This window comes from Dreissena polymorpha, chromosome 8, assembly GCF_020536995.1.
Source record: "Dreissena polymorpha isolate Duluth1 chromosome 8, UMN_Dpol_1.0, whole genome shotgun sequence".
Classification (NCBI taxonomy): Eukaryota; Metazoa; Mollusca; class Bivalvia; order Myida; family Dreissenidae; genus Dreissena; species Dreissena polymorpha.
In genome coordinates this window covers 94,060,356-94,073,514 of record NC_068362.1, presented here as the reverse complement: position 1 = coordinate 94,073,514, position 13,159 = coordinate 94,060,356, and the positions used below count along the sequence as shown (strand labels likewise).

General features: G+C 38.3%; 1 protein-coding gene across 1 annotated transcript in view; it reads right to left on the bottom strand.

The window, feature by feature from the left end:
* LOC127840904 (myoferlin-like) overlaps positions 1-13,159 on the bottom strand; it is a 141,386-nt gene that overhangs the window by 15,692 nt on the left and 112,535 nt on the right. The window contains 1 exon segment of the mRNA XM_052369363.1: positions 132-239. Within this exon segment, the coding sequence (XP_052225323.1) occupies positions 132-239 (108 nt within the window).

The window sequence follows — 13,159 nt, the reverse complement described above, 5'->3', positions numbered from 1 at the left end:
ATTTACCAATGTTCTTGTGTTAAGTTCAAGTATCTGTAAACCCAAGAAATAAACAAAAACTAATGTCCATGAACAATAGTTAGTTTACAGTTAGTTCATATGAATGGCAACCGTTTTTTCTGCACTCTCACCTTGATGGTATCCAGGCCCATGTCGAGGTACCTCCTACACTTCTCCACCTCCCCGATAGAGGCGTAGTACTTGGACCACCAGTCAATGTCTGCATAGTCCACCTCCGTCTGAAATACATGGTAACCAACTCAGTCACAGCAGAATTGGGCCTAGTATCTAGAACATTCTCTTTTCATAGCTCAATTCAGAAACTTAGATGTGTCAATCCACTCAGCTAGATGAGTATTGAGAATGTCGATCAGTGCTAGAACAATCAGAAATCTTGGCTAAAAAAATTTGCACATATTCTTCCTCAAACTAAGAAATGAGCGAGACTCAAAACTTAAAAACTTCTGTGAACATCAAAATAAGCATGATGATAAAACTCATCTCAGAAATTGAGAAGACAATTGGGTGGATTCAGAGTACTTTAGTATGCTTGTGATACCAGGCCCAGGTAGTAAAGGTTGGTATTTATGAGTTGATAGAGTGTCATAAATGTTGAAATAAAATGCAGTGGAGAATGTAAAAACTAAAGAGTTTGCTTTAAAATTCTGTATCAAGAACAATAAGTCTAAAATGGCAATACTATTATGATCAATTATCAAAGGAATGTCATTAGGAAAACAGATATGTAATTGCTAAAACCTCTTGCAAGTAAGCAATCAGTCTGCAAGAGTGTTTATGCATATGAAAACAGTAGTATAAATCTTATATTATATTGGAACGCCTCAAAACCAATATTCAGTCATGACAACCACTTGATTCAGTTTTTTTTTCCTGCTCAGAACCAAATAGACAGGGTGCAGACCGCTCATTTTTTTTTCTTTTTAAAGGTGAAGGGACCTATCTCAATTTCAATCACAAAGGAGTGAAGGGTGGAGTGGAGAGTGTCATTTATTACATTATCTTCCAAAAATGCAGGGGGGGGGGGTTCTTGGGTGGGATGGTTGGACGGCATTTCAAAAATAAAATAATAAAAATAAATATTTTTGTCGTTTAACCATGTTTAAAAAAAAAAATAATTGGGGGGGGGGGGTTGGGGGGGGGGGGGGGGTATAGTGTAAGGGTGTGGTGGTGGTCATTTATTAGATGATCTTTAAAAAAAATAAAAAAAATGGGGGGGGGGGGGGGTTCGGGGGGAGGGGGCGTGGGGGATGGTTTGGGTGGAGTCTATTGTGGTATGTCAGGTAAGAGTTGTTATGTCAAAGTATCAATCAAATCTAATCATAAATAAAGAAGTTATGGCAATTAAAACAAAATTTAATAATTTGACCTTGAGAGTCAAGGTCATTCAAAGGTCAAGGTAAAATTCAACTTGCCAGGTACAGTACCCTCATGATAGCATTAAAGTATTTGAAGTTTGAAAGCAATAGCCTTGATACTTTAGAAGTAAAGTGGATCTAAACACAAAATCTAACCATATATTCAAAGTTACCAAGTCAAAAAAGGGCCATAATTCCATAAAAATGACAACCAGAGTTATGCAACTTGTCCTATACTGTCCCCTTATGATAGTTTGCGAGTGTTCCAAGTATAAAAGCAATATCTATGATACTTTAGGGGTAAAGTGGACCAAAACACAAAACTTCACCAAATTTTAAATTTTTTAAGTATAAAAGGCCCATAATTCCTTCAAAATGCCAGTCAGAGTTCCATAACTTTGCCTGCACAGTCCCCTTATGATAGTTAGTAAGTGTTGCAAGTATGAAAGCAATAGCTTTGATACTTAAGGAATAAAATGGACCTAAACACAAAACTTAACCAAAATTTTCAATTTTCTAAGTATAACAAGGGACAAAATTGTCACAAAACCAGGTTTTCATTGTGAAAAAAAATCTGATTAAGGGAGACAACTCAAACTGAACTTTTTAAATGAACAAACAAACTTAACCCCCTTTGTAAGTTTGTTTTAAAATAAATCTATTTTTAGTCGTGGCGACCTTGACATTGGAGATATTGACGTGATTCTTTCGTGCAACACACCGTCCCATGATGGTGAACAAACGTGCCAAATGATTTTAAAATCTGATAATGAATGACATAGTTATAGCCCAGACAAGCTCATTTATGGCTATTTTTTACCTTTGAACTCAAAGTGTGACCTTGACCTTGGAGATATTGACGTAATTTTTTCGCGCGACACACCGTCTAATGATGGTTAACAAATGTGCCAAATGATTTTAAAATCTCACAATGAACGACAAAGTTATCGCCCGGACAAACTTGTTCCGCCCGCCCGCCAGCCAGCCCGCCAGCCAGCCAGCCCGCCCGCATTCGCCAATCTAATAACCAGTTTTTTCCTTCGGAAAACCTGGTTAAAAAGGGCACATAATTCTTTCAAAATGCACGCCAGAGTTATCTAACTTTGCCTGCCCAGTCCCCTCATGATAGTAAGTGTACCAAGTTTGAATGCAATAGCATTGATACTTTATGAGAAAAGTGGACCTAAACGCAAAACTTAACCGGACGCCGACGCCAAGGTGATGAAAATAGCTCATAATTTTTTTTCAAAAAATATATGAGCTAAAAATGGCTATATGCATACAAGATAATACCAGAACAGCACGCCAGTAACTCACAGTCTGTTCAGGTTTTATGCTGTTTGCTGCTCATCAGTACTTAAGGTTTGGAAATGAAGCCTTTAAAACAATTTTTTAAATAAAATTCATTTTAATTATTAAATACTTACCTGTTATCGTATGCTTATACTTTCCAAGGGGAAATAACTCATCCGGAATTTTAACTGGGAATCCGCCACCTCAATACCTTAATACAGGCCAGGTTAAACATTGTGCAATGCAACCTAGCCAAAAATCGGATAACCAACCCTCAATATTCTTTCAATATATATACAAAAATATTAATCGAATAGCGGGGTGGGAGGTGGGACTTACCGATAACAGGTAAGTATTTAATAATTAAAATGAATTTTATTTAAAAAATTTGTTTTAATGTCATAAATACTGACCTGTTATCGTATGCTGATTTTGCAGCTGCGGTTGGAAGGTTCGTATATATTTTCCCAACACAGTAGAACCCATAAACAGGGTTATCAGCTAATGATATCAAGTAATCTTCGTTAAAACGGTATTAATTATGACTTCTCGGACAGAGTAATATGTCTATGTCGTAAAGAAGACACTACCATTAGTGAAACCACAACAAGCCCAAACGTATACAAATTGTATTGTTGGCACTTCAGAAAACGAAGATAAAAAGATGACAAGGTGGTCGGATTCCTCCAGTAAACAGCTTAGAGCACGTCAAAAAGTGGGGTGTGATTAATATATGCCCACAAAACAGACAGAGCTCTTAATTCATGCGGTCAGATCCTAAAAAGGAATGAATCCTTAGATAGGATAAGATTAACTTTCCTTAGTCGAGGTATAACCCCGAGAAATAGAAGCCGCAGACACATCTCCCCCCCCCTTTTTTGGGAAAATGAAGAGTGTCTTTGAGAACCTCGAATGGACTTCTGACTAACACTGCTGAGATAGAACTTCAAAGCCCTGATTGCCCAAAGAAGTTTATCCTCATCTTCATGACTACCAGTTTAAGAAAACTTGGAAACTTGAAGGTAGAAGCCATATAGAGGACTTGATATTAAGCAAGGAATCCTGGCTGACACAACAAAGTGAAAACGACAATAGATCCAACTGGAAATGGTCGTATTCAACAGAAAAAGCATGAATTTCACTTCTCCCTATGGTAAAAGCCATAATAAGAAGGAAAACCGTCTTAAAATTATATTGGAACTGTTAATAAGCCTGATGAAAAAGGTTCATAGGGAGCTCATTAAGCATCCCAACATGTTACACAAGTCAAAACCGCTTAAGAAGGTAAAGGAACGAAAAACCAAGTGTTGACGTTCCATAGTTTGGATCAGTTCCAAAATAGGTAAGACAGCACAGAGTTGCGATGTCTTACACAAAACAAGGTATACGAAAGCATAATCTCTATCCTTTGATGAAGAAAAGAACAAATTTCTTATCATCAAGAAAAAGATGAGAAAAACCTCTATGTATCTAGCAAAGTGATTAAGGTAATAACTATGCTCTCAATTACCCAGTAAAAAATGAATTTCCATAGAACCTTTATACAGTTCTGATGGAAGTTATCCTTGCACAAGTAACAAGGATTGAAATTCTAACAGAAAAACGTTCTTCTGTAGAGATAACTAAAAGTTATTAATGGCCAGACATGAAGTGGCACATGTTTGGATCAGTAAAAATATGTCTCAGTGAGATATGATATTTGACCTGTGAAGAAGTTTCCTGAAAATAATGGTACAGGAGACTTAAAAGGTCGTAGAACCATAATCCCATGGTTCATTAAGTATATTTCATGAAATTATGGCAAAAACTCAGTTATTGCAAAAACTCACCAAGAAGGCAAGATATTCCAGTTTATGTCAATGGACGAATGTATAACAATCGCACACCCTGCTGGATCGATTTCTGTGAACTGCATTGTTGACGTTGTTCAGCATACCGGTATACAGTGCGATATACGATCGCATAACGCTAATAACTAGTGTTTGATGATAAACAACATTCTTTGATATACTATTGACCTTTTCGACATTATTTTAAGGGAGACAACTCTGAGTGGATTAAGTGAGGTCGGGGGGGTACTCGATCATCTACTGCAGTGCGTCTGCATAGAGTTCTGTGTTGATGCACTTATAATTTCCCAATAATTTGCAGATATAACTTATATGGTATGATTTTTTTTAATTTGTTATTAGCTTAGTATCTTTGATTTAATTGTAGTTCATGTTTTTGCTTTATTTCGATTTTATTGTGTTTAAAGTAGGTAAAAACGAAACATGCCAAAAGCGGGTGGGGTATGGAAAAATATACTATTTGTTAAGTTTGGGCAAATTAGAAGTTTGATTACCTTTGGTAAAATACTTTTCTTTGAAAAGAACAATTATTTTAAAACAGATAACTATGCTGTCTTAAAATGTTATTGAATGGTTTATTGTTATAACTTGTAGAAACCTTTTTTTCAGGAACATCACAGTGTCAACAGAAGTCAGAAACTGGAATACTGTATCTCATTCTGCATGAAGCTCAAGAATTCTACACCTGGGCCCGTATTCACCAACCGATTCTTAGACTTAAGAATAAAGAATAGACTTAGAACCAAGAAAAATGTGTTCAGTGTTTGAATATATTCAGGCCTCCACTGTTTTTATTTCATTTACAAAATGTTCTATATAAAAAATATTATAGATAGAGATGTTTACTGCAGAGTTTGACTCAAAATTAAAGAAATTCTTGAATATTCTAATTGAAAGAATTTTCTTTATTCTTAGACTTAAGTCTAAGACTTGTTTGGTGAATATGGGCCCTGGAATGTTATTAACTCTTGCAATTAATATTATACATCACCACAGTTACATAACTATCTTCTTTGAAAAAAAATAAAATAAAGATACTTCAAATGTGTGTCTACTTCATACCCTTACATTAAAAAATATCCTACACATTCAGAAATATAATAAAATGGATGGTGGTTTAAGTTGCTACACATCCAATGTTGTCATGTAGTCATTTAACATAACATGTGATGTGTTGACATGACTATTAACACTGCTAAGAAAACATTTACTTCGAATTAAATAAAGTGTCTCTGGTCAAATGTCCATCGGCTAAATATCCACATTGGTGAAACTTTCAGCAGTATCACAGTCATCCTTAACTGGTTGTTTGTTGGGCTATCCCCATTAACTACCCGTCATGGCAGATTTGTTCAAAACAAGACAAGTATCAATGTTTGAAGAATTGTTATTGCTTTTACAGTCTTGACGCTAACCCCTAGCCCAACAGCCTGGGGCTAGTGAAATGTATTAAATTTGGGCTATTAAAATTTCCTGATTCATATAGTCGGGCTAGTGGGTCTGTTCTATTAATGCATAAAGATTCAGGCTAGTTGTTCAAAAATGCTAAAGTGAAGACTGCTTGTATAGCCTGGTTAGTCTGAGACATTCCAACAAGCAATAACTGTGACAGTCCAAATACTTGCTCATTAAAGTGTGTATAAAATTTACAGGAGCTTGTGTGTGTGTGTTTGGTACAAGCTCATCTCAAAAACTGATTCACTATTAAGTTTTTAACCTAATACAAGTAAAACCTGACTGTAAAACAAATTTTTTAAATAAAATTCATTTTAATTATTAAATACTTACCTGTTATCGTATGCTTATACTTTCCAAGGGGAAATAACTCATCCGGAATTTTAACTGGGAATCCGCCACCTCAATACCGTAATACAGGCCAGGTTAAACATAGTGCAATGCAACCTAGCCAAAAATCGGTAACCAACCCTCAATATTCTTTCAATATATATACAAAAATATTAATCGAATAGCGGGGTGGGAGGTGGGACTTACCGATAACAGGTAAGTATTTAATAATTAAAATGAATTTTATTTAAAAAATTTGTTTTAATGTCATAAATACTGACCTGTTATCGTATGCTGATTTTGCAGCTGCGGTGGGAAGGTTCGTATATATTTTCCCAACACAGTAGAACCCATAAACAGGGTTATCAGCTAATGATATCAAGTAATCTTCGTTAAAACGGTATTAATTATGACTTCTCGGACAGAGTAATATGTCTATCACTCTATGTCGTAAAGAAGACACTACCGTTAGTGAAACCACAACAAGCCCAAACGTATACAAATTGTATTGTTGGCAATTCAGAAAACGAAGATAAAAAGATGACAAGGTGGTCGGATTCCTCCAGTAAACAGCTTAGAGCACGTCAAAAAATGGGGTGTGATTAATATATGCCCACAAAACAGAGAGAGCTCTTAATTCATGCGGTCAGATCCTAAAAAGGAATGAATCCTTAGATAGGATAAGATTAACTTTCCTTAGTCGAGGTCTAACCCCGAGAAATAGAAGCCGCAGACACATCCCCCCCCCTTTTTTGGGGAAATGAAGAGTGTCTTTGAGAACCTCGAATGGACTTCTGACTAACACTGCTGAGATAGAACTTCAAAGCCCTGATTGCCCAAAGAAGTTTATCCTCATCTTCATGACTTCCAGTTTAAGAAAACTTGGAAACTTGAAGGTAGAAGCCATATAGAGGACTTGATATTAAGCAAGGAATCCTGGCTGACACAACAAAGTGAAAACGACAATAGATCCAACTGGAATTGGTCGTATTCATCAGAAAAAGCATGAATTTCACTTCTCCGTATGGTAAAAGCCATAATAAGAAGGAAAACCGTCTTAAAATTATATTGGAACTGTTAATAAGCCTGATGAAAAAGGTTCATAGGGAGCTCATTAAGCATCCCAACATGTTACACAAGTCAAAACCGCTTAAGAAGGTAAAGGAACGAAAAACATAGTGTTGACGTTCCATAGTTTGGATCAGTTCCAAAATAGGTAAGACAGCACAGAGTTGCGATGACTTACACAAAACAAGGTATACAAAAGCATAATCTCTATCCTTTGATGAAGAAAAGAACAAATTCTTATCATCAAGAAAAAGATGAGAAAAACCTCTATGTATCTAGCAGAGTGATTAAGGTAATAACTATGCTCTCAATTACCCAGTAAAAAATGAATTTCCATAGAACCTTTATACAGTTCTGATGGAATTATCCTTGCACAAGTAACAAGGATTGAAACTCTAACAGAAAAACGTTCTTCTGTAGAGATAACTAAAAGTTATTAATGGCCAGACATGAAGTGGCACATGTTTGGATCAGTAAAAATATGTCTCAGTGAGATATGATATTTGACCTGTGAAGAAGTTTCCTGAAAATAATTGTACAGGAGACTTAAAAGGTCGTAGAACCGTAATCCCATGGTTCATTAAGTATATTTCATGAAATTATGGCAAAAACTCAGTTATTGCAAAAACTCACCAAGAAGGCAAGATATTCCAGTTTATGTCAATGGACGAATGTATAACAATCGCACACCCTGCTGGATCGATTTCTGTGAACTGCATTGTTGACGTTGTTCAGCATACCGGTATACACTGCGATATACGATCGCATAACGCTAATAACTAGCGTTTGATGATAAACAACATTCTTTGATATACTATGTACACCATGCAACTCGTCTGCAACTTCACTGCCGCGCATGCGCAATTACATTATTGAACCCAACGGAAAAATAATTCGAAAGAAAGAACTGCAGGACAAAAGGTCCAACAGGGCGTTGAGACGAACTGGTATGAGAAAGACGATAGAGAAAATTTGTTGTTCTTGCAAAGAACGAATAAGTTCCTGATTTCCAGTTACAAGGAGTGATAATATGATCACCTCCGTGTCTGTAAGTAAACCACGACCGATGTGTGATAGTTGAAACCATCACAAAGGAATCGTGAAAATGTGTTGTAAATGAAAAACAGCTAAAAAGAATTTTCGCTTTTCAAGATGTAGATGTGCAGGTGATATTCGTTAGGATACCACATAATTGAGAAAATCAAGATACGTTGTTCTATGTGATCGTCCATAACCTTATCTGCTCACATCTGTATAAGATGTAAGGAAGGTTGTGGTAGAATAAACTATATTCTTGCCAAGATAATCTTCTAGTCTAGACCCCACTGAATAGTGGTAAATAATGACAAAAAGATGGAAATCTGTGTCATTAAATAATCCCGAGATTAATACAATTATCTTAAAAATAAAGCTGAAACGGACGTAAGAAAAGACGTCTCAGCAGAAGGACCGGTGACCAGACCGGTAAATACCGACCGGTGACCGGAACCATTTGTCAAGGATGGGTGGGCAAAGAAACCACGGCAAGCCGAACTTTCCCACTCCAAACACACTTGAAAATTGGTAGAATAGGACAGTGTTTAACACTTATAAGTTTATGACCTATCTACAGAATATAGCCTCTTCTTGAACCAATAACAGGCGCCTTTAAAATCCTGGATAATACAGGTCGCGAAGTCATCGATGTGCGAAGTACGGAAATATGATTGATAGCGGTACCTCCGGAATCGGAGGTGTGATGGCAGAAAAAGGTGAAAACCCTAGGGGTAACCTTAAGCGGGTCCACGCTTGCCGGTAGAATGCATGGAAGTCTTAAATTCTGACTTGATTAATCCATTTACTTCAAGACTTCTAACCTGGACGAATTCCGAAAGGAATACGACCAGTTATAGGAAGACGGCCTGTTATGGCCAGAAGTGTAATAGAAGAATAACTTTAAGATGAGGTCCCTCCAGATCCTAGGATCTAAGATCTGAGTTCAATAGGTCCTAAGCCATCTACAAGACTGTAGCCGCTATGCGCTCAATCTGATAGGCAATCCTATGTATCAGAACTCTTGTTGATTCCAGTAGCTTGAAAATATGCACTGCCGTAGGAGCAATAGAAAAGCAGAAGTCGATACAAATGTCGTCTTGCTAATCCTGCTAGCGTCATTAATGTGTCCCAACTGTTCCGTGACACTGACTGCAAAGTCTGTAGCCGACAGGTAAAGACGGTTAAAACAATTCATCCTTCGGGTCTCGAACATAAATTAATAGAGGTCAAATAGTAATGTTCGACCTCAATGCTAGTCTCCGAGCCCACTTCAGCCGATCTATCTGCAAGACCAGTAGTCTGCATGTAGCCGGTTGAGATAGAAGTACAAATAACAGATATAGCATGATTTGGTAACCGTCGCCAGTAGAACATCAGTATTGAAAAACACAAAAAGTCATGTAGATTGTTGAATCCATAAAATATAGTATTCAATACAATCATAGCCAGGGGTATACAACTATGTAATGTAGACGATACCCGTGATACTAAAAATTGACCGATGAAAACACAGTGGAATACCGGTAATTGGTAAGTGGTGACCGAACCGGACCGGTCAATGACCGGTAACTGTAGCCCGGTGAACGGACCAGTCATAATATGACCGGTGACGTTACCAGTTAAAGACCGAAAAATGGTGGAATCCATATGGTCTGTTATCAATGTCAAGCACTGCTCGGAAAAGAAGATCATGCCAAAAAAATCCAATCCGATGGCGATGAGACTCCACTTATTCTGACCGGTGATCAGTGATCGGTGATATGACCGATGAATGGTGACCGATGTCCGGTGATCGGGACCGGTATAATATAACTGCGTCAGAATGGAAATATCTGGTGCAGAAGAATGACCATCCACGAAGTCATCTGATAATGTTAACCGGAAAACAACGGTAGATTATCAGTATTAATAGGCATAAGTGTCCTTGTAGTCGTAGTGGAGAAAAGAACAGCTTATCCCGAAGCCTGAATGTTAAACGAACTAGTGTTCGTATACAACTATGGCTCAGTGACTGCAACATGTGTGGATGCCATAAGAAGAACCATCACACGTGGAATGGAGACATGATATTCCTAAAGGAATAAAATGGAGAACGTCGATATGACCAGTAGGTTCATTAACGCCTACGTGAGAAGTGGCGACATCCATATAACTTCGATGCCGAAATATTGTTCGGCTACGCTGGAAATATTGACTTCTACAATATTGTCTCCGTGAGCATTGACATGATCGCTTACGAGCGTATCAACGCCGAGAACTGCTCAATGAAGGAGAGGTATGTTCGATAACTATCCAGTGGTGCTCAATGCAGTCCGCTGATGTCTACGTGAAGGTTGACGACGTCCTCGTTTCCTGCGATGTCGAGATCTGGATCGGCCGAGATGTGGATCGGCTGCGATGAGACCGAGATCTTCTAGAATAACGTCTCCGTGAGTGACGACGTGATCGCTTACGAGAGCCGCGACGATGAGAACTGCTCGACGAAGAAGAGCGTGTCCGATGTCTAATCCTTGATGAAGACGATGTATTCAACGAAGAATAGGAGAATAATTCAATGAAGAAGACCGAGTTCTTCTTCTTGACCGGTGACTGGTGTTATCGGTGGCAGGCCTAACTGATGACTGTTGACCGGTGACCGGAGCGGTGATCAATGACCGGACCGGTGACATGACCTGACCGGTGACATGACCGGTGACCGGACCGGACCGGAGACATGACCGGTGACATGACCGGTGACATGACCGGACCGGTGATCAATGACCGGACCGGTGACATGACCGGTGACCGGACCGGTGACATGACCGGTGACATGACCGGTGACATGACCGGTGACCGGACCGGACCGGTGATCAATGACTGGACCGGTGACCGGACCGGACCGGTGACAGGACCGGACCGGTGACATGACCGGTGACCGGACCGGTGACATGACCGGTGACCGGACCGGACCGGTGACATGACCGGTGACCGGACTGGTGACCGGACCGGCCGGTCAGACGTCGATCAATGGTCCGTGATCAACGTCCCCGGTGACGTACCGGTCATATCATGACCAGTGTTGTCACCGGATAATGACCGTATGGCGGATGCCAAATGGTCCGGCATTGGTCGATGTCCTTGACCAATGCCATCGGGCAAAGACCGGCTGACGGGTGTCGCCATATGGTCTGATGTTGACCGACTGTCTAAGAGACTTAGCATAGTACGGTCGCGATCGTGCCCGATACCCAGTGACTGATACTGCAACTATCATCCATGATCTGCGAAGTCACCGGGTATTTATCCACTCTTGTTTCTGCGACCATCATGTAGTCGAATATATGAAAAACAAGAGCAAAGCATATTCAACCATAAACTGGTCACAGACCAGATTATCATACGGCACATAAAATCATTATTTGACCATAATGAAAATTATAATAATACTGCCATAGATCATAAATTAAACAAAAGTTTAATTCAAAACAGATGAAAAATAAAATGACGATCAATTAGATTGTCATACGGAACGTTAAAATCATTATTGCACACAATGGCAAATGATAAACAATCTGTCAATAGAAGAACACGCTTTGCACGATCTCGTAACACATTAGAAGAACATGCTTTGCACGTTCTAGCAATGTATTAGAAGAGCACGTTTTGCACGTGGTCGTTCGCGCCTGAAAACACCCAGCATGGTAGAAATAAACCATTGTTCGATAAAAACAAGCATGGCTTACCTTTTACAAATGAAACAAAATCCATTAAATCCACACAAATTAATCCGAATGAGAAATAAAAAGATAAATAACACAATTTATCTATTCAAAACCCCAATCAACCAAGTGAAAAACAATATTTTAATTCAGAGCCGTAAAAGACACGTATACACCTGGTTGATCCGGAAAGAATATTGAGGGTTGGTTACCGATTTTTGGCTAGGTTGCATTGCACTATGTTTAACCTGGCCTGTATTACGGTATTGAGGTGGCGGATTCCCAGTTAAAATTCTGGATGAGTTATTTCCCCTTGGAAAGTATAAGCATACGATAACAGGTCAGTATTTATGACATTAAAATTTGAACCTAGTAACTTAGGTCTAAAATTCAATGTGATTTTCTAAGGGACTACAAACACTTCAAAGTGCAGATCTAAGCAGTAAAGGGTTAAGTAAGTAAATCAGCAAACTTCAAACCTTATAACTCTAATACTCTAACTCTATAAAGCCAAGCAAAGGAAGCTCCCAAGGTGGTTATATATTTTTTTATGTTTTGTGTTACAATAATTACTTGAGTAGAAGAGCTTCAACAAGTCCCAAACCAGTACTGCCATCTACAGTTAGCAGGGCGAAGGGAACGTTAGACATGATTTAAAGCATGAGATATTTCAAGATACTTTGATAACCTGTATATAAAATGGGTGCAGCTAAGTTTATTGAAAGCCAATAAGGTGAAACCAGTTAGTACTATTTCAAACCACACACAAGACAGTTACAAAAGTTTGTAGATAAATTTATGTTTGGAACAAATATTAATAAGCAATTAAAGTCAAGACCGAAATGAACATATATATGATATCTTTGCTCTTAAATGCTGAAGTGTGTTTTTCTCTGAAGGCAGCCAATCAAGGAGGAATAAGGGAAACTAAATCCTCACATCACTCAACACTCAACAGAACTGTCCAAATTTTTAATTTCTGAACAATCAAACACAGTTAAGAGTAATAATGTATTTAAAAGTTGACATTCCAAACAAAAAAATCAGCTGAATG